We start from the raw sequence: 22,656 nt of genomic DNA, 5'->3' as shown, positions 1-22,656 counted from the left end.
ACCTCTGCAAGGGACACTAATTGTTTCAAAAGCCTCTTGTCCTGTTACTGGTGAAAACATAGGTCAAGCTGATAATGATTTTCAATCAATTACATCTGACTTTTCAACTGAGTGATCTTTGGGAAACTATTTGGGGCTCTCATGTCATTTCCTAGGAACAGCCATCCAGATCCGAAAATTCAGGGGAATGTGAATTTCTCTTCTTGGAAATCCTATCCTGGATGCCAAGAATCAAGTATCACAGACTTAAGGGATAAAGAGATAAAGCTATTACCACACCTCAAGGGTGAGGAACATGTAGGAAGGGCAGAACAAGGAAATGTGATCAGCTTCCCTGTAGGATAAGTACATGTTGATAAGACATTACACAAGCCAATAGGATGTACAGATTCTACAACACTTAAGTTAAATCCATGTAAAGATACTCAGATATATCCAAGTATCTGTAAGAAAGGTTTTATGTTAGGCATCCATAGAATTTTCTAAAACCTTAACGAAATTCAGATTTCATACTTACATTTTCCCTTAGTTATGGCACAGTAATATGCAAGATTGCTGCATTTAGATGGCTTTGTCCATAAGTGTTATGTGTGTATACATACGTACATACATACATAGAGATAATGTTCAAAATGTTGAACTTACATATATGTATACTGTGGATGATGGAGTTCCCCAAAGCAGCCACATATGGGTGACTCTCAGGATCGCCAGCTAGCACATCAGCCAGGAACCACATGGAACCAGATACCCTGTAGCCTCCACTGGGGGAAAGAGGAGGTCATGGCCTGCTCTTGACAGGGGAATACTCAAGATGGAGGCCAGTGTGTGGGAGTTAAGGAAGGCTAGCTGGAAGGTTAGCATACACCAGGGCACTGCCCTCCAGCGGCAATTCTTGGTTCTTCAGGGCCATGGTGGACAGAGGTAACTTGGGAGAACTCAGGACAATGTTTTGTTTCTTTACCTACTGTATAGAATTATTTACACCCTGCTTTTCTGGAGCATGTCACCTAAATATCACCTCACTCTTGCATAGCAGCAGTAGCACTCTGTCACTGACAAACACACAAACACACACACACACACACACACACACACACACACACACACACACACATGCTCCACTGGCTAGAGAAGACCAAGACCCACCCCCAGAGAATATTGTGCGGGTTCACACATCTGGATATCTCTATATGTGTGTTTATATGTTTATGTATGTATGTGTTTATCACTCACCTGAAACACTAATCTCCTCTGAAAAAATTACCCAGATCCAATTCTCCTAAGTAAATAGAGGCCAGCTGGGACTCTGACTTTAGCCCTTACTCTAATTCTCCATTGGCTTTCACAAGAATGAGTGAAACGCCTAGTGGGGCCGACTATTTACCTACTGTATCTCAGCTTATTCTGTTCTATAATGCTGGGGCTGGGAATCTGAAAACTCTATTTCCCAGGCCCAAGTGCCAGTTGGCTTCCTGTCAATAGGAGGCACTGGGGGAAATCAGCAGGTGGCAGGAGGTGAAAAGCTGCTGTGTTTGTTCTCTTTCATTCTCTCTCCTGTTTCTTATGATGATGCTGGAAGAATCTTCAGCCCCTCTTCCTATTAATTCCCCTCACTTTGAAATGCCTAGTGTGGTTGTGGCTTTCCCGGCTAATAGGCTAATGCGCCAACCCTTCCACAACTGACATCAACTTGCTCTTGAGTCTGTTTTCATCAAGGATCAATGAAAGAACACTTTGGGGGCGCCTGGGTGGCGCAGTCGGTTAAGCGTCCGACTTCAGCCAGGTCACGATCTCGCGGTCCGTGAGTTCGAGCCCCGCGTCAGGCTCTGGGCTGATGGCTCGGAGCCTGGAGCCTGTTTCCGATTCTGTGTCTCCCTCTCTCTCTGCCCCTCCCCCGTTCATGCTCTGTCTCTCTCTGTCCCAAAAATAAATAAATAAAATAAATAAAGAAAAAAAAATGAAAGAACACTTTGTGAGGCTAATTTGAAAATGGACCTACACCTACATGTTTAAGCTAACTAGTAGGTTTTCCCGCATGCTGCTCGGGGTTCACACAAAGGGCATCTCCTGCTCTTCACAAAGACTAAATTACGAGTGGTGTTCAGAAATACTTTGCTGGGTAGCTCAGTTTACCTTGTCAACTCACAGAGGGAATTTTTTTTCCTCTAATTCTTTACATTTGCCTCCAAGTTCTTTTCCATTTGCTCTTACCTCCACATGAGCCCAACTTCAGTCTTCAACCTTTCTCCTTGACCTTCATCCGATCCATTACCTAATCTCTATGCTCTTTCCTTTTGCCTTTCTGCCTGATGAATCGTATCTTTGCTTGTGTCAAATGAAGTAAGCTGTTTTTCATTTCCAACAGCCTCTCAACACTCAGAGCTTGTATTACCAAAAATTTCTCACAGGCCCTAGAGTAGCCCTTACCTACATGTTTCCCAGACCTGAGAACACAGCCTCACTGTACGCCAGCTATTAACCTCGGTGACACTATTACTATCACATCTAGCATCCTTTACCTAGTTTCAGGTTGGGGGTTATTCATTTCTTCTATCCATTTCTGAACACAGACGTATTTTTATTTCACTATCTGGATGTTTTCTCACTGCCCATTTTTTAAACTGTTAGCATCTCTTGAGTTCAACTGTGTCTACTCCGGCAATGAGTCAGACGAAAGCCGTTTCTTGACAAAAGCACTTAACATCTTGGTGTCTAATGGCTTCAGTTCAGAGCCTAGAGAAACAAGGAAACATACCGAACAGTGCATCCTGTCTGGCATCTGGATTCAGTGCAAGCACTCACTGCATTCGGTGAGTACTTACATTTTGGGCACTCACCTTAGACAATAGCAGACTGCCAACAAAAGTTGATCAACTCAGTATGGACAGTGGGCCCTTGATGCTATCTTATTTGCTTAAAGCTTGAGACTGTTCCATCTGTATAGCCTTTTAAATCAATTTGAGGCACCTGGATACCGCACGAGTCAATTCATAATGAATTTTCCACACCAAAATAACCTATCATAACTACATATTAAAGATGTCCTAACTAACACTTATATTGTGCTTGCTGTGTGCCAGGATAGGTTTTAAATATTCTAAATATGTTAACTTACCTGATCTTCCCAGCAGCTGTGTAAGGGAGGGATTATTACTGTCATCGCCATTTTAATATGAGGAATCTGAGGCACAGAGAGGTTATATAAGCTACCCTAGGCCACACAGCTAATAAATGGCAGACCAGGGATTTAACTCCAGGCACTTTGATTCCAGGGCCTGCGTTCCCAACCACTACACCAAAATGCCTCTCACACCGTCTCATCTACATCTTTGACTTGGAATAGTTGCCCGTCTCACTCAGGCTCTCTTCCTAAGGAGTTTTGTGCCCTGGTGATGCTCTTCTCAGCAGTGACAGTTCTCATTCTGACCCACAAAGTAATAGCTACCCCTCACAGGGAACCTACTTATGCAGCAGAACATTATGCAAGGTGCTTTTACATTTGTATACTTGGCCTTGGAATGTGAGTTCCACTTGTCTTTCCCCGCTCCCAGAGGCGGCTCCAAGGACACGGCCTTGAGATAGTGATGAGGTGTTGAGAACACTTACACAGTATACATGACTGAACCTAGTTATAGCCTCTATATAAACTTTTAAGATTTGGCGAGCAGGTGCAGGGATACACTTGTCTTGCTGCCCTAGTAAGCCCCTTGGCTTATTAAACTACCACCTACCAACCTGGAGCGGCCTGCCTCTTCCTTCACTCCCCACCCGCTGAGCATGGGGGCTGGTTTCGGATTACCCCCAGGAAGCTTCTGAGAAGCTTGCAAAACCACAGCCAATAACCAAAGGGAAGCTAACTGAAGCTGCACAAGATCAAACAAGTAGAAAAGGCAGAATCACTCCAAGGCCTGTGCTCTTAACCCCTAGACAAAATGACCCCCCCCCCATATTCTTCCCCCTTCCCAACCAGCTCTGGGAAGGACCGCCCATTGATTCTTCAAACCCACTACTCTTCCTCCAGTGCAGGTGCCTGACCAGGACCTTGCAGAGCTTTCTGGGCCCAGATGTCAGTCCAGGCTCGGATTCCCCGTAGAACACTGAGGAAATCACTAAAATCTTTGAGACTCTACGTCCTTTTCTGCAAAATGGGGATAAACACCATCTACTTCATAGGATCACTGTGGAGCTTAAAATATAATGTACAGGAATGTGTCAGGTGGAGCAATATTTTTAATTATCATAGTAATAGTGAGACCATTCAGCATCAAAACAATGTGTAAGATGGGCTGAAGCATATGTATTTTCCTACATAGCAACTGGATCAATATGCTTTGGAAGGCCACATCTTGGAGCCCAATGGGGAAACTTTATCATTAAAGCTTTCTCTCACTTCTGAATAAGCTTATAAAAGTCTGATGTTCATCTACAAAGCTAGGACTTCTTCTAGATATGTGACTTGTCAAACTACAATTTCAGGAAAGACCTGTACCTCAGAACCTTACTTATTTAACAAACTAAAAAACTACTTCTTCAAGAAAATCTAGTAAGTGGTAAAAATAGGGGGTTTTGTGAGGAAGAAAAGTTCTTTATCAGAACTATTTATAGGAAAGGAAGTAACACTGGTTGTGATTAGAAAGCCCTGTGGTGAATATATCTACTGGAAAATGCATGTCCCAAAATATCAGAAAATAAAAGAATTATTACTATTCCTCCATCAATAGCTTACTGCAAATATACAGTCCAACTCACAATAAATTATGGAGTCATATGTATGTGCACTTAATCTGCCAAAACACTCATGAAGTTTAATGAAGTTAACTCCCAGCAGGCAGATTTATTATTAGTCATTCAATAGGAGTGAAGCACATAAAGAATGTTTAACAACAAACATCATGCATTTTACATTAGAACATGCCCACTAATTGTAAAATACTCAATTTGCTTAATTCTTTCCTTTATGATCAAATTAGACCGAATCCAGGTCCATTTGCTTTATGGTACCCACTCAGCTATGCATTCTTTCTGACACTTCCTTTAATTTGAATCTGCTCTAAATCTTGTGATACGCCTGGCATATTGAGGCTCATATCTAGCCAAGGAATGAATCAAAAGTTGATGCTTTCTGGCACTACCCGGTTTAAGTGCTTGGACTTGGGTTAGTTGAAAGGCACAAGGCCAGTAAAACTTGCCAAAAAAACAAAAATACAGTATATTTAGCACTTACTGCTTTGAGGTCTTCATTAACATAAGTATCATTCATTATAAACTCAGGATAGCCAACTTTTGCCAAAACAGCTCTTGCCTATAAAAATGAAAGAAAAAAATGATGTCAGAGTCTCAGCACTCAAATCATTAATAATCACACAACCTAGGAATGCAACTTTCATCTGAAAACTCTCTTTACTGAGTATCTAGTACACTGTATGCAACCCACTGTGAAATACAGAAAAAAAAATCCACTTTTTTAAATTCAGTCCCTACCCTCAATACGTTAACAATACAGTGAATGTAACAAACAAATATATAGTAAGAATAAAATACAGGTTTTAAAACAAAGAAAATATTGTTATCAAAGTCCAGAGCAGAGACTAATTCCTCATGGGAAAAAGGTTTAATGTAGGTGACCAAACTGATCCTTAGAGAATGGCTGGGACTTCAAAATGCAGAAGTGAGATGAAGAACATTCCAGGAGAGCAAACAAAAGGGGCAAAGACAGGGCCCAGGAAAGAAGATCATGGCACAGAGAGGGGGGCGTAGCTTGCTGTAGCTGGACTAGAAAGCACTAGGAGGGGAGAGCAGTAACCAATGCAGGAAAACTGGTTTGGGCCAGTTCACAGGGATTCCTGAATGCCATGCGAAGAGTCTGTATTTTATTTTATAGACAGGAGAGGACAGGGGCGCCTAGGTGGCTCAGTTGGTGAGGTGTCCGACTTTGGCTCAGTTCACAATCTCATGGTTCGTGAGTTCGAGCCCTACGTCAGGGAGCCTGCTTGGGATTCTCTCTCTCCCTCTCTCTCTCTGCCCCTCCCCTGCTCACGCTCTTTCTCTCTCAAAAGTAAATAAAACATTTTTTTAAAAAAGTCAATAGATAGGAGAGAACTAAATATTTTTAGCAGGAGTAAAACAAGAGGAGTCACCCTTCAGCAAGATTACCATGCAACACTGAGAATGATGCTGGCCAGAATGCTAGAAAGATTGGAGGTAGAGGGTCCAGACTAACGTAAGATGTGTCACAACCATCCCTTTGATAGACCTACTAATTACTCCCTGTGTTCTGCAGCATAAAGAGAATGAATAGAGGAAAAATCACCTTGGGCCCATACAAGGAACTTGCATATCAGGGACTGGCAAACTATGGGCCAAATCTAGTGTCCCCTCTCTTCCCCACCCCACCTCCATCTGTTTTTATAAAGTTTTATCGGAACACAACCACGCCCACTCATTTACACATAATCTGTGGCTGCTTTTGCACTATGGAGGCAGAGTTGAGTAGCTGGAACAGAAACTCTGTGGCCCACAAAACCTCAAACATTTACTATCCAGCCCTTTGTAGAAAAGGTTTGCCAACTCTTGCTCTAGAAAAACTTTACAATCCCATGTGAAAATGTCTCTCTCCTCTCTCCAGATTCTAGATTTCATAAAAACCAAAGAGTGGCTTACTCAAAGAGAAATTAGGGATTTACCCAGATCCCCCTGGGATCCTTTTTATTGCTTCTCCACACCCTCCCCAGCATCTAATGTTCTTTTTCTTTTCGTGGCCAGCACATCAGATCTTAGAAGGCCTGCCCTAGGGCTACTGGAGCCCCTGGCCTGTACTCAAACAGTTCTTTCCTGGGAGTTCATCTACCTTCAGATCCCATCCCCACCCCCCACCTACCCCAGCAGCCTTCAGCCAATGCCTGGCTGTAGCAGGAGTAGGAAAGCCCCGCTATTTTGCCTCAATTCGGGACAAACTGTGAGGTCTAATTTGCACTCCAGAGTTCCCTTGAACAATCAGGCTGTTTGAGACTTCCCCTAAAATCACACCCTTGGCTGCCTCTCACCCTTCTCTGGCTGGCTTCTCCTATTCCTTTGCTGGTTTCTCTTGGGAGCACTTGCAAAATAAATCCTAAATCACTTGCACCCAAATCCTCATCTCCAGCTTTGTCTCCAGAAGACCCAACACTAGACACCAGGCAACCCCAAACACACTGGTTTTATTTGAGCACAGCAAAACCAGTGACCTTTGCATATTGCTCTTGCTAATGAGTTTTTTACCTTTAGTCCCTTTCAATTTTCCTCACCCAAGAAATAAACAGAATAACATAATACATTTTCCTTATCTTCCTTGAGGTAATTCAAATATTAAATATCAGTAGAAACTTGAAACTCAAAGACTCAGAAAGGATTTTACAAGTGCCATAGGACACAGTCATAATGGATTTTGTTGTTCCAGCCTCAAATATAGCACAGATCAAATTCTGCCTTCAAAAACCTGTGAGTTACACTGAAAGCCTGATGTGATCTAGAGAACAGATAACTAGAGGTTACAACTCTCCCCCAACACCACACAATGCCTCCTATGCCTATAAATTCCCTTGTTTCAAGACTGTTGTAGTAGTGTTTCCCTCATTGCATTTAAGTCCTCGTTGCATTTTATGAGTTCGCCACTAGTCACTTGCGTAACATAGAGCAAATAAAGAGCTCCAGATAGTTTCCCCAAAAGTGAAGAGATATATAAGCTGGGTCATCCACAATCGTTTTCTGAACACTGGTCTTCCTGGAGCATGCTGATGAATTATGCATTGTTTCTCAAACCTCGCGTTCTGGGACCCCCACTGCACTACGGAGCTTCACAGAATATATTACCTTCTACACTGTACATGCAGGTCATTGAATCCTTTTTTATTATTTATTTAGCAATACCAAGACTTGAAGAGAGCCAGAAGAGAGCTACAAAGAATCTGTAATTCATCTCCCAAGGACATATAGATAGAATAAGATAATAAGACTAGTAGCAACATTGCCAACAGCTGAACAGAGTGCTCTTCTTTCCAAAATGTGCCCTTTATGTATGCCTCCATTCAAACTCCAATGGTCCCTCTGTCAGACAGTCTGTTGTCAGTTCCACATCATCCCACCCCGCCCCATTCTACATCCTTCTCCGAGAAGCTTCAGAAGTCCATCTCCAGAAATCCCGTGGGGCATGGCTCCACATTAGAATCTGTCAATGAGAACAACTTATAGGACATTGCAAAGGTAGAAGGAGACACTATTTATTCACTTCATTGGGAGCTATGGGCAGACACAGAGCCATCTGCGGATGGCAGAGGGAGCGCTGTGCCAGCAGCTTCCAGGCAGTCTCCTGAGAAGACCCCTTCTGTGTGAGGGCAGCAGTTCACTGAGAGATTGTGGCCTTTGCTCTCCAGCCTTCCCAACAGTTGCAGAAGCCTCCAATTCCCTGTATTATACATCTTCTTCCTTGATACACTTTGAAGGGCATTCATGTTCCTGCATGAACTCTGATACACCCTTTAAGGCAAACAGTGATTACATCACCTTTTTACTTTTCATGAATGAGATAAATGAATACCAACAGCTTGATGATTTGCTCAAGGGCAAAGTATCGTGAGACAGACCTGAAATTAGTTACCCCATGGGTTGGCGACACAGACAAGAAGGAAAGGCAAGTCCCAATGCAAATACTGAGAGAACGGTGGTATTTTACCTATTTAGGTATTACCTATTTAGGTATTACCTATTTAGGTAACAGACTGCATATTATGTTCAACAAGGAATATTTCCTAGGCTGACTGTGACTGATCAAAAACTCCAGAGTTTTCTGTAACCACTGCATGCATTTGCATTCCTTATTCAGACAAAATTCTGGAAAGGGACTGCTGCATGTGACAACCAAATGTCCTTCCTCAATGGAGTAGGCTCAAGCCACTGCTGATCTTCACCACCTCTGTGACCTTGTGCAAAGTTCTTACTTTTCAGAAGCAAATACTTCCTGTTGTCTACTGAATATCCATTCTACTTTCCTTCTCTTAGTATCAGACTCCAATTCTGTTCAGGATGACAAAAGAACAAACAAAAAAATAGCTGTATCACCTAGCTTCCTTTGCAGCTAGAATTGGCTATGGAATGAGATTCTGGCTAATGGCCATGTTCCACTTCCAGGAGTCCATTTTTAAAAAGGACAGATTTGGCTGGTTTGTGTTTTCTTCCTTTGGTCCAGGGTTTCTAGATCTCAGCTCTATTGACATTTTTGAGCCAGATAATTGTTGTGGAAGGTGTCCAGTAGACTGTAGGATGGTTAGCAGTGTTGTCAGCTTCTTCTATACACTAGATGCCAGTATAAACACCCAACCCCAAGTCTGGACAACCAAAATTGTCTCCGGTTATTTCCAAAAATTCCCTAGGGGAAAAACTGCCCTGAAGTGAGAACCACTGCTTTAGCTTTTCCTCTTCTTTCCTATAATGCCGATTCAATGCCAGAGGTAGAGCAGCCATCTTGTAATCACAAGGCATGAAACGTGAAGAAGATCTACATGGTAAAGATGCTGGAATGATGGGTTGATGGCATCTGGAGCCCAGCATATCAGCCCTGAACTTCCTACCTTTCTCCTCCATGACATAGGGAAAGTAAACCCCTTATTTGTTTAAGGCATGGTATGCCATGTTTTCCATTAGCTGTAGCTGAATGTAACCCTAATATGCTCTCCTTTTCCTCAGATGCAGTCTGAGAAAAATATAGGGCCTACTTCAGAGGGTTGTCTGCAAGGATTCAGAATGACACATCCTGTAAAGCACTTTTTTACGCCTTGGTCCTGAGTAGACGATGAATAAATGCTAACTGCAGGTTACACACAGAAAGTAGAAACGTGACTTCTTCCAGAGATTTAGAGTAGTTGTGCTTATTTAGAGGGTCCTTCAGGTAAGGCCAGACCAGATCACACTCTTAACCAAATGCCTGAACTCCCCTGAGGAAGACTGTCACTCTCTTTAATCAGAGGTCCAGTTTCAGAGGGCCATGCAAAGTGGGGAGAGAGGAAAGGCTGGTGAAGCAAGGCGGTAGTCAATGTGGAGACAGATGTGCCCGTGAGATTCTTGGAGCATGGTGGAAGATTTTCCAAGCAAAGCCAAACTCTATGCATGAGCCAGGAGAACCCAGACTATTCACACTTCCAAAAAAGTCTGGGGACTCTTTTGAGGGCCACTGTTCACATACCTTAGAAAATGGACACAAGCAACACTATGAAGGCTAATTCTAGAAAAGATCAAAGAAAAAGGTTGCCTTTCGTATTTGCCATACTGGTTTCTGCTTCCCTCTCCTTTCTGTATCCTGTATCCATTCCTCCCAACATCTAGCAGGTCCTGGGGGTGTTCATACCACTTGCTCCCTGACCACACCCAAACTGGCCTCTCCTTGGCAATGCACTGGCTCCAAACTCATCTCCCCTTCCCTCACCATCCATCAAAACTGTTATTCCCTTAAGGCAGCTAATCCATTAGCTGTCACTGAGGCCTCAAACTAATGTTTAATAAAATGTGAGTGACTAATAGCAATCTAACATATTAACCCTGAAGAAAGATCTGTATTTAAAACAGTACTTCATTAACCAAAGGGATAAATCCAATTATAAAGGAGGCTTTTATAGCTAAGAGAACCTTCTTTCTGCTACTACTGAAATTAAGCCAATGGCCTATTCCATGTAATCACCATTGTGTTCCCGACATGCAACACAATGGCAGGCACATAACAAGTGATAGACGCACACACAATAAATGTTGATTCATATAATGAGTAATTTGGTTGATAAACCACTCTGACCAACGTCAACAACAGTATCAGAAAATATGAAAGGTTACAGTCTGCCACATGACATTTAAGGCTGCTGATATCAAGGCACATTTCCATATTAACTGATCTTACCATAGGAGGAAAAAAGTAGGGGAAAAAGAGACTTTGTCAGAACCAAGGGAACTTTCTGGAAACTGGAGCAATGTTTAAAATCCATTGGAATTGATTCCTGAGGAGAACCAAAACTGTCTTAATATAAGCTATTCCAATCAATCAACAAATAACTTATTGAGAAAGTACTCTAAGGCCAGGATTTTCCTTGGCTAAAGAAACATAAAAATATATAAATGATCCATGGTCTCACTGTATTTGTATAATGGAACTGAGGAAAAATATTCTATGACAACTTGTGATTACTGCTACTACAAAGTAACAGCACTGACTTAATTTTCTGAACCTCTCAGTTTCTCATGTGTAAAATGTGGGTAATTTTACTTCTAATACAAATACAGTGAAACAGAGAGTTGAAAAGAAGTATTTGAATAATAAAGGAGCTGGGAAAGGAAAAGTTGAATCACCTAGATCAAGGGCAAGCAAACTTTTTCCATAAATGATCAGATAGTAAATATTCTCAGTTTTGCCAGCCATATGGTCTTTATTGCAACTACTCCACTCTGCTATTGTACCTAGGAAAGCAGCTGTAGATGACACACAGATGAACGGCTCTGTCTGTGTTCCACTAAAATTTGAATCTCATATAACTTTTATGTATCATGATATATTCTTATTTTGATTTCTTTAAACCATTTGAAAATGTTAAATCCATTCTTAACTTGTAGACCATACAGAAATAAGCAGCATGCCAAGCACGGCTCAAGAGCCGTAGTTTGCTGGGCTGACATAGACAATTCAATGAGAGTGGAATGTTCATCGAGTCGCCTCAATTGGTGGCACAGGGCCTAGTACACAGTAAGTGCTCAACAATGCCCGCCCAAGTGATTCACACTGAACAGTGCGGCGGGGGGGGGGGGGGGGGGGGGGTATGTGCATCTGCATGCATTTTTAGCTACTTTTTATTTTGTTTTGCTCTTTGCTATTACTAACATGTACATACGACAAATCTTAATTGCTTAGGAGTTTATTCCTTGCCCTAAAGTCTTAGGGCTAGAGCTCTAAAAAATTACAATTAATCCTGTGGAGACAACAGAGAGTTCATAAAGTGAGGATTATTCCATTGAGAGAGAGAGAATAACTACCACAGATGAACTCAGAAAAACAAGGAACATCAGAAATTTAAAACACAATGTGATTTAAACATGTAAGTCACCCCTCCTTCCCAGAATTTTCCACAAGGTACACTACAACGTGACAGTGCTGGTGGGAAAAACAGAAACAAACGTAATTCTGCTTTACTTGGCTGTGACAATGAAACAGTGTCTAATTTTGACACAGATGACCAAACTGATTTAAAACTGGTCAGGAGGGGTGCTTTACTCCTGAATTTTCAAAGCCACTTAGTATTAAGCTGATTGGCAGAAAGCAAGATGGAAAGCTCATTTGTTTTAATCCCCACTGACTTGGCTGTTTTGGAGAGTCAGGTAAATTCTCAAATGTCTTGCATGTATTACATCAAAGGGATCGCTTTAATCACTTAATTAAACAGCTTTGTGTTTCTGCTTCCTAGTTAAGTCTCTTAGCACATTTTTTTTCTTTTTTATAAATTTAACCAACTTAAAAAAAAAAAAAGGAACGTGATGATCAATTGCCCTTTTACAAACAATTTATAGCACGATTTTTTTAAGCTTGCAATGGCTTTGAAAGCTTCAGTCAGGGGGCACCTGGGTGGCTCAGTCAGCTGAGTGTCCAACTTCGGCCCAGGTCATGATCTCACGGTTCGTGGTTCGAGCCCCGCGTCGGGCTCTGTGCTGACACCTTGGAGCCTGGATCCTGCTTCGGATTCTGTGTCTCCCTCTCTCTCTGCCCCTAACGCACTTGCATTCTGTCTCTGTATCTCTCAAAAATAAATAAACATTAAAAAAAAAAAAGAAAGCTTCAGTCCGGCTTAACCACACTGAGGCCTCATTCTCTCTGATGAGTTCTGTAATAACGATTAAACATCAATCAAAATTCTGAGCTTTAAGCATCCAAAAGTTCAGGAGACCGTACATGAATTACACTATCCTTCAAAACAATGGCCGTTTTCATAATACCAAACAAATGATGGACTAGTGTAGATGCCTTGGCGGAAGATATTATCCTAAACAGAGCTGACGGTATTGATGAAAATTAGCCTGGGGAACAGGCTTTAATATCCTCTGGGGCTATCTGGATCCCACAAATAATAACAATGCATTTATCTGAAAAATCAAATTTTATCTTCTCAGTAAGAATGGCACTGATTTATTAGGAGTCTTCGAAAACTTTAATTCTGCAAATTGCTTTTGGGTGTGGTTCACAGGCTCATGCATCATGCTGGGGTGGAAGATAAGTTCAGCGCCCCCCTAAATCAGAGGGCTTTATAGGTGCAAGTCACAGTTGTGATTTTACAAGAGCTGGAAGCCAGGAAGGCTCAGATTTCGGCTCTTCCATCCTAAACCCTGCCTGAGTCATGTCCCAGTGGAGCAGACAATACCCATTTCTCGCCAAACACAGACAACATTCTAGGAAGTATTCCACATCGCAAACCAGCTCCATCCATCCCTCCTCTTGTTTTGAAAACTCCAACTCCATGTGTCTTGGAGGTGGGCAGTTTTTCCAGTCTGAAAAAGGAAAACTACACACGCACAGGTAAGCTATAGTGTAGCCAAACTGGTGCTGAACATTCCCCGGATGTCTTTGTGATGATCCCCTCACTTGGATGCGTACTGCACCCAACAGAGTTAAACAAAGAAACAAAAATTTGGATGTTCTTAGTAAATAAATGGAGCAGGTAACAGTGATAGAGTTAAGAACCCAAAACTATCCAAGGGTTAATCCATAAAACAACATATCCCCCTGAGGGTAGGTAGGGGCAATATTACCTTAAAAACAGAGGGAAGTCTCATACACTCCCTTTAAAACTGAACAGGAAGAGTGACAAGATCATAGAATTTTTTTAAAAATCAGTGTCTTTTTATTACTTTCAATCACATATGGTCAATTGCTAACAAACTTTTTTTGCAAACACACAACAGCTGCTAAACCTTCTCAAATGAATATCCTAAGCTTCAATTAGCTAAACCCATTTGTCCAGACACAGCCAAGATGAGAAAAGTCCAAGAGCTGGAACAGTCCTATATTGTAGTCAGGCTTTTATATGGGCCAAAGTCACGAATATTTTTCTCTGTCACCCACACCGGGCTCCACATCAGGTCAGCAACTACAGCCCACAGGCCAAAACCAGTCCACCACCTGTTTTTGTAAATGGTTTTACAGGAATCTGCTGAAGGGGTGCACAATATGCCACCATGGCCTAAGAATTCTTTTGAACTGAAGGTATTTGAGAATCAATAGATGCAGGAAGAGGCTTTCTCTACACCCCCCTTATTTGCTTAAAAGCAGAGCCTTCCAGAAGAATTCCACTGTCATGGAAGCCTCAAGGGAGGCTTTCTATGCCAGAGGAAATGACTCCTATAACCAGAGATGAGATTGCATAAACAGACCTTACTAAAACAAACTGTACTTTCTATTAGTTTCCCCCATATATTGCTCAATCATTTCCCACCATTTACTGCCACTTGAAATCCTAACCCATTCCCATTAAGATGGTATTGAAGCCCCAAATTTTCAATGGGGTTCTCTGAGCTACACTTGCTGTGGGCTCCCACCTACTTAAGGGAATAAACTTTGTCTTTTTTCTTGCTAATCTGTCTTTGGCAGTTTAATTCGCAGGCCCCAAACACTTGACCTCAAAGGGTAGAGGAAAACTTTTTCCTCTCCAACAATAGCCAAGCTTATTTGTCTAGCGGCCTATATCCATTCTCAAGCTCCAGCTGCCAAGCTGAGTAACCACAAAAGAGACCACAGGGCCTATAAAATATTTACTACTTGGGTCCTTGTAGAAGTAGTTTGCCAACACCTCTTCACAATAAAAGCTTCCCAGATTTTTCAAAACTAATAGTAAAGATAGCAAGGGGAAGATAAGGGTCAAAGGTTAAGTTTTTGAACAGTTTCATCAAGATATAAACACGTGACTCAACATAAGGTTTCATGTTTTGTTGAGGTAAACACCTGAATTTTAAAATAGGGACAGCATAAAAATATTAACCAGAAGCAGGAATTAATACCATGGAAAAATCAATGTGCTTCTGGGGGTGGGGGGGGGGGGGAGAAAAACTGCATGGAAATTATTAAAAATCACTTTCAAATGTCAAAATTCAAAGGGCTTAGAAACACACAAGCAACATCCAGTCCCTAACACGTAATATTTCTCAGGTAAATTTAGTCAGCTATTTAATCCTCCTTCAACTATTAAGTTATTTATTTAAACGGAAACCAAGTTGGAGATTAACTTAAAGAAACATATCCTACTCTCTCATCAACACTGCAAATGAGTGGGTCTTGTGGTCATTCTTTTTTTTTTTAATGCTTGTTTATTTTTGAGAGAGAGCATGAAGGGGGAGGTGCAGAGAGAGGCAGGGACAGAGGATATGAAGCAGGCTCTGTGCTGACAGCACAGAGCCCAATGCAGGGCTTGAATCCCCAAACTGTGAAATGATGCCCTGAGCCAAAGTCGGATGCTTAACCAACTGAGCCACCCAGGTGCCCCTGTGGTCATTCTTTCCATTAAGGTTTACCTGTGACATAAACAATTCTTTACTAGCCTAAAAAACTTTTCACCTCCCTCCCTCATAATGTGGGGGCAAAGAGCATATGAGATAACCTTGCTGAATGATTAAACGAGGCCAATGTGAATTGCCACATAGTTTTTCTACAAGAGAGGGATGCCACACAACCAACGCCCATACATACAGCTTGCAACTTTGACACCACAGCCCTCTAGTTCAGGGCTTCTCAAAGCTTTACTTTTAGACTGGCAGTGGCAGCAGCACTTGAGAGCTTGTTAAGAATGCAAAAATTCACAGACCCACCTCAGACCTACTAAGGCAGAACGTCTCAGGACTCCACTCCAGTAACCTGCATTATAACAAACCTTACTGTGAGGCAGGGTTTCTCAACCTTGGCATTAACGACATTTGGGCCAAATGATTCTCATCTGTGGGGGTCTGTCCTGCACACTGTGGGATGTTTAGCAGCATCCCTGGTCTCAAGCTACTAGATGCCAGTAACTCTCCCCCTTCCCCATGTCACAGTTGTGACCAAAACTGTCTCCAGACCTTGCCAAATGTTCCCCATGGGTACAATGTCACTCAGCGTTAAGAAGCAGTATGGTAAGGGATTCTCCTGCATGCTCAACTTTGGGCTAGATTGCTAGATGTTCTATGTTGTAATACTTGCCAAGGCTTCTAGACTCATTTCTGAGAAGCCTGCCATGGTGGTGTCCATCCATAAGACAAGGGTTCATCCCCCCTTCATTATTGCTTAGGCATCCCACTGGTCACCACCACTCTTATACCAACAGGAGTACTTTATGAAGAAAGCACCAGGCTCTCTTCCAACAATTTCTGACTGTTCACTGGGCATCTGCAGTTCAATCAGTGGCCAGTGCCACCTAAATCCCAAGATGACAAGGGCAAAGAATTGATCAACCATTGGAAAATACTTTACAATGACAAGTCATAATACAAATGTACCCCAAGATCTCAGAGATGTTTAGATTAAAAGTTCTGGTAACTTTTCTCTCAGTAACTTGGCAAATGTATTTTAAGTACTTTGAAGCATCTAAAAAGCCATGTTAATACAATTACAGTTCACTGAAAAATTAGCATGCAATCCAGTTTGAAAGCTAAAATCAGTCATAACAGGGTAATATTCCATTTAATTATAAAGATTAATTCAACCTTCATTCATTTGTGCATGTGTTTGGTCTTTTCATTTTTCAAGTAACACCCGAGATTCAAATACCATCTGGTAGAGCTGCCACATGAGCGTCAGTAGTATCTATTAGAGTTGCAGATTTCACTTCAAAGTACGAATGATAAAAGGACAAGGGGAAGGAAAGAAAACACAGAAGTGGAAGCAAGAGACTCAAATAAAAATGAGGTGTTCCATCGACCTGATGGGACTATAGCCCTAAGTCTCCGTTGTCCCGTGCCATGCCAGCTGCACAAATGGTCCCAAACCACAAGTCTTGCTATCCCTATTTTATTTTCTGCAACAGCCAGGCGGAGATGCAATCAGTGTTGCAAATAACAGTACCAAATCAAACTATGACATCCTCTGTGTTTTTCAAAATGTATGCTACAATTTCCTTAAAATTTGGCCAAAGTCATATGGTGATTAAGACTGACCACTTTCTTCATCATAACATCCATTCAATATTCAGCCTTTTTTAGAAAGACTAATAATCGCCAAACAAGTGTTGCATATTGGAAAACATCTTTCTAAATTTTTATTAAGCTATAACATACACAAAGTACACATACATTAAGTGTACAAATCAAAAACATTTTAAATGCACATGCAGGCCCCTTAGTAGATCCAAGACAAGATTTAAAACAATTATAAGTATCCAGAAGTCTCCTTTTGTGTCCTGCCAATCAATAATCCCTCTACACCCAAGATAACCACCATTCTCACCTCTATCTCCACAAATTAGTTTTGCTTGCTTTTTTAAATTAATTTATTTTAAGTAGGCTCCATGCCCAACGTGGGGACTGAACTCACAACCCTGAGATCAAGAATCACATCCTCTACTGACTGAGCCAGCCAGATGCCCCTGGTTTTGCCTGTTCTTAAACTTCAAAAAAAAAGTGTGTATTCTTGGTGTCTGGCTTCTTTCACTCAACAGTACATCTGTGAAATTCATCCATGTTGTCGTGTATGGCAGGAGTTGAGGTACAGAGTTTAATAAATTGCATTCCTGTCCTCAAGGGGCTCACAGTTGATCATATATGGAGAACAAAATGCAAAAGGAAGGAAGGAAAGGAGGGAGAGAGGGAGAAAGAGTGGGAGGGGATAAGGGAAAGGAAAGGGAAGAGAAAGGGAAAGAGGAGACGGAAGGGAAAACACTACAAGAATATAGAAGATGGGATGGGAACAGATGGGAAGAGAAGCACTTTGTGAAAAGGTCATCTTCAAAGAGGAGATCCCAGGAGAGGGAAGATGGAGGCATAGGAGGACGCTGGGCTCACCGCGCGTCCTGCTGATCACTTAGATTCCACCTTCACCTGCCTAAATAACACAGAAAACCGCCAGAGGATGAGCAGAACGGAGTCTCCGGAGCCAAGCGCAGATGAGAGGCCCACAGAAGAGGGTAGGAAGGTCGGTGAGGCGGTGCGCGCTCCACGGACTGGCGGGAGTGAGCCGGGGCAGAGGGGCGGCCCGCCGGCCAAGCAGAGCCGCTGAGTATGGCTGGCAAAAGCACAGGGGAGGGACGGAGTGTGTTCCGACAGCAAGCGCGACTTAGCGTCTGGGAGGTCAGAAGTTAACAGCTCTGCTCAGAAAGCGGGAAGGCTGGAGGACAAAGGGAGGGAGACTGGCTGAGCCCCCAGACGACAGAGCTCAGCTTGGCGGGGAACAAAGGCGCTCCCCCGCCCATCCCCCAGCCAAAATCCCAAAGGGAACCAGTTCCTGCCAGGGAACTTGCTCGCTCCGCGCAAACACCCAACTCCGTGCTTCTGTGGAGCCAAACCTCCGGCAGCAGATCTGACTCCCTCCCGCTGCCACAGGGCCCCTCCTGAAGTAGATCACCTAAGGAGAAGCGAGCTAAGCCTGCCCCCCCTGCCCCCGTGCACCTTACCTACCCACCCCAGCTAATACGCCAGATCCCCAGCACCACAAGCCTGGCAGTGTGCAAGTAGCCCAGACGGGCCACGCCACCCCACAGTGAATCCCGCCCCTAGGAGAGGGGAAGAGAAAGCACACACCAGTCTGACTGTGGCCCCAGCGGTGGGCTGGGGGCAGACATCAGGTCGGACTGCAGCCCCGCCCACCAACTCCAGTTATACACCACAGCACAGGGGAAGTGCCCTGCAGGTCCTCACCACTCCAGGGACCATCCAAAATGACCAAACGGAAGAATTCCCCTCAGAAGAATCTCCAGGAAATAACAACAGCTAATGAACTGATCAAAAAAGGATTTAAATAATATAACAGAAAGTGAATTTAGAATAATAGTCATAAAATTAATCGCTGGGTTTGAAAACAGTATAGAGGACAGCAGAGAATCTCCTGCTACAGAGAACAAGGGACTAAGGAACAGTCACGAGGACCTGAAAAGTGCTTTAAATGAAATGCAAAACAAAATGGAAACGACGACAGCTCGGATTGAAGAGGCAGAGGAGAGAACAGGTGAACTAGAAGATAAAGTTATGGAAAAAGAGGAAGCTGAGAGAGAGACAAAAAAATACAGGAGTATGAGGGGAAAATTAGAGAACTAAGTGATACACTAAAAAGAAATAATATACGCATAATTGGTATCCCAGAGGAGGAAGAGAGAGGGAAAGGTGCTGAAGGGGTACTTGAAGAAATTATAGCTGAGAACTTCCCTGAATTGGGGAAGGAAAAAGGCATTGAAATCCAAGAGGCACAGAGAACTCCCTTCAGACGTAACTTGAATCGATCTTCTGCACGACATATCATAGTGAAACTGGCAAAATACAAGGATAAAGAGAAAATTCTGAAAGCAGCAAGGGATAAACGTGCCCTCACATATAAAGGGAGACCTATAAGACTCGTGACTGATCTCTCTTTTGAAACTTGGCAGGCCAGAAAGGCTTGGCACGATATCTTCAGTGTGCTAAACAGAAAAAATATGCAGCCGAGAATCCTTTATCCAGCAAGTCTGTCATTTAGAATAGAAGGAGAGATAAAGGTCTTCCCAAACAAACAAAAACTGAAGGAATTCGTCACCACGAAACCAGCCCTACAAGAGATCCTAAGGGGGATCCTGTGAGACAAAGTACCAGGGACATCACTACAAGCATAAAACACATAGACATCACAATGACTCTAAACCCATATCTTTCTATAATAACACTGAATGTAAATGGATTAAATGCGCCAACCAAAAGACAAAGGGTATCAGAATGGATAAAAAAACAAGACCCATCCATTTGCTGTCTACAAGAGACTCATTTTAGATCTGAGGACACCTTTAGATTGAGAGTAAGGGGATGGAGAACTATTTATCATGCTACTGGAAGCCAAAAGAAAGCTGGAGTAGCCATACTTATATCAGACAAACTAGACTTTAAATTAAAGGCTGTAACAAGAGATGAAGAAGGGCATTATATAATAATCACAGGGTCTATCCATCAGGAAGAGTTAACAATTATAAATGTCTATGCGCCGAATACCGGAGCCCCCAAATATATAAAACAATTACTCACAAACATAAGCAACCTTATTGATAAGAATGTGGTAATTGCAGGGGACTTTAACACCCCACTTACAGAAATGGATAGATCATCTAGACACATGGTCAATAAAGAAACAAGGGCCCTGAATGATACATTGGATCAGATGGACTTGACAGATATATTTAGAACTCTGCATCCCAAAGCAACAGAATATACTTTCTTCTCGAGTGCACATGGAACATTCTCCAAGATAGATCATATACTGGGTCACAAAACAGCCCTTCATAAGTTCACAAGAATTGAAATTATACCATGCATACTTTCAGACCACAATGCTATGAAGCTTGAAATCAACCACAGGAAAAAGTCTGGAAAACCTCCAAAAGCATGGAGGTTAAAGAACACCCTACTAACGAATGAGTGGGTCAACCAGGCAATTAGAGAAGAAATTAACAAATATATGGAAACAAACGAAAATGAAAATACAACAATCCAAACGCTTTGGGACACAGCGAAGGCAGTCCTGAGAGGAAAATACATTGCAATCCAGGCCTATCTCGAGAAACAAGAAAAATCCCAAATACAAAATCTAACAGCACACCTAAAGGAAATAGAAGCAGAACAGCAAAGGCAGCCTAAACCCAGCAGAAGAAGAGAAATAATAAAGATCAGAGCAGAAATAAACAATATAGAATCTAAAAAAACTGTAGAGCAGATCAACGAAACCAAGAGTTGGTTTTTTGAAAAAATAAACATAATTGACAAACCTCTAGCCAGGCTTCTCAAAAAGAAAAGGGAGATGACCCAAATAGATAAAATCATGAATGAAAATGGGATTATTACAACCAATCCCTCAGAGATACAAACAATTATCAGGGAATACTATGAAAAATTATATGCCAACAAATTGGACAACCTGGAAGAAATGGACAAATTCCTAAACACCTACACTCTTCCAAAACTCAATCAGGAGGAAATAGAAAGCTTGAACAGACCCATAACCAGTGAAGAAATTGAATCGGTTATCAAAAATCTCCCAACAAATAAGAGTCCAGGACCAGATGGCTTCCCAGGGGAGTTCTACCAGACGTTTAAAGCAGAGATAATACCTATCCTTCTCAAGCTATTCCAAGAAATAGAAAGGGAAGGAAAACTTCCAGACTCATTCTATGAAGCCAGTATTGCTTTGATTCCTAAACCAGACAGAGACCCAGTAAAAAAAGAGAACTACAGGCCAATATCCCTGATGAATATGGATGCAAAAATTCTCAATAAGATACTAGCAAATCGAATTCAACGGCATATAAAAAGAATTATTCACCATGATCAAGTGGGATTCATTCCTGGGATGCAGGGCTGGTTCAACATTCGCAAATCGATCAATGTGATACATCACATTAACAAAACAAAAGAGAAGAACCATATGATCTTGTCAATCGATGCAGAAAAGGCCTTTGACAAAATCCAGCACCCTTTCTTAATAAAAACCCTTGAGAAAGTCGGGATAGAAGGAACATACTTAAAGATCATAAAAGCCATTTATGAAAAGCCCACAGCTAACATCATCCTCAACGGGGAAAAACTGAGAGCTTTTTCCCTGAGATCAGGAACACGACAGGGATGTCCACTCTCACCACTGTTGTTTAACATAGTGCTGGAAGTTCTAGCATCAGCAATCAGACAACAAAAGGAAAGCAAAGGCATCCAAATTGGCAAAGATGAAGTCAAGCTTTCGCTTTTTGCAGATGACATGATATTATACATGGAAAATCCGATAGACTCCACCAAAAGTCTGCTAGAACTGATACATGAATTCAGCAAAGTTGCAGGATACAAAATCAATGTACAGAAATCAGTTGCATTCTTATACACTAACAATGAAGCAACAGAAAGACAAATAAAGAAACTGATCCCATTCACAATTGCACCAAGAAGCATAAAATACCTAGGAATAAATCTAACCAAAGATGTAAAAGATCTGTATGCTGAAAACTATAGAAAGCTTATGAAGGAAATTGAAGAAGATATAAAGAAATGGAAAGACATTCCCTGCTCATGGATTGGAAGAATAAATATTGTCAAAATGTCAATACTACCCAAAGCTATCTACACATTCAATGCAATCCCAATCAAAATTGCACCAGCATTCTTCTCGAAACTAGAACAAGCCATCCTAAAATTCATATGGAACCACAAAAGGCCCCGAATAGCCAAAGTAATTTTGAAGAAGACCAAAGCAGGAGGCATCACAATCCCAGACTTTAGCCTCTACTACAAAGCTGTCATCATCAAGACAGCATGGTATTGGCACAAAAACAGACACATAGACCAATGGAATAGAATAGAAACCCCAGAACTAGACCCACAAACGTATGGCCAACTCATCTTTGACAAAGCAGGAAAGAACATCCAATGGAAAAAAGACAGTCTCTTTAACAAATGGTGCTGGGAGAACTGGACAGCAAC

General features: G+C 42.0%; 1 protein-coding gene across 3 annotated transcripts in view; it reads right to left on the bottom strand.

The window, feature by feature from the left end:
• The window catches only part of PHEX (phosphate regulating endopeptidase X-linked), a 237,425-nt gene that overhangs the window by 65,601 nt on the left and 149,168 nt on the right, over nt 1-22,656 (bottom strand). For all 3 annotated transcript variants that reach the window (XM_058714607.1, XM_058714609.1, XM_058714608.1), the window contains one exon: nt 5,228-5,305. In XM_058714607.1, coding sequence (XP_058570590.1) covers nt 5,228-5,305 — 78 coding nt within the window. The remainder of the gene's footprint in view (nt 1-5,227; nt 5,306-22,656) is intronic.

This window comes from Neofelis nebulosa, chromosome X (assembly GCF_028018385.1).
Source record: "Neofelis nebulosa isolate mNeoNeb1 chromosome X, mNeoNeb1.pri, whole genome shotgun sequence".
Lineage (NCBI taxonomy): Eukaryota > Metazoa > Chordata > Mammalia > Carnivora > Felidae > Neofelis > Neofelis nebulosa.
This window is presented reverse-complemented; position numbering and strand designations above follow the sequence as displayed.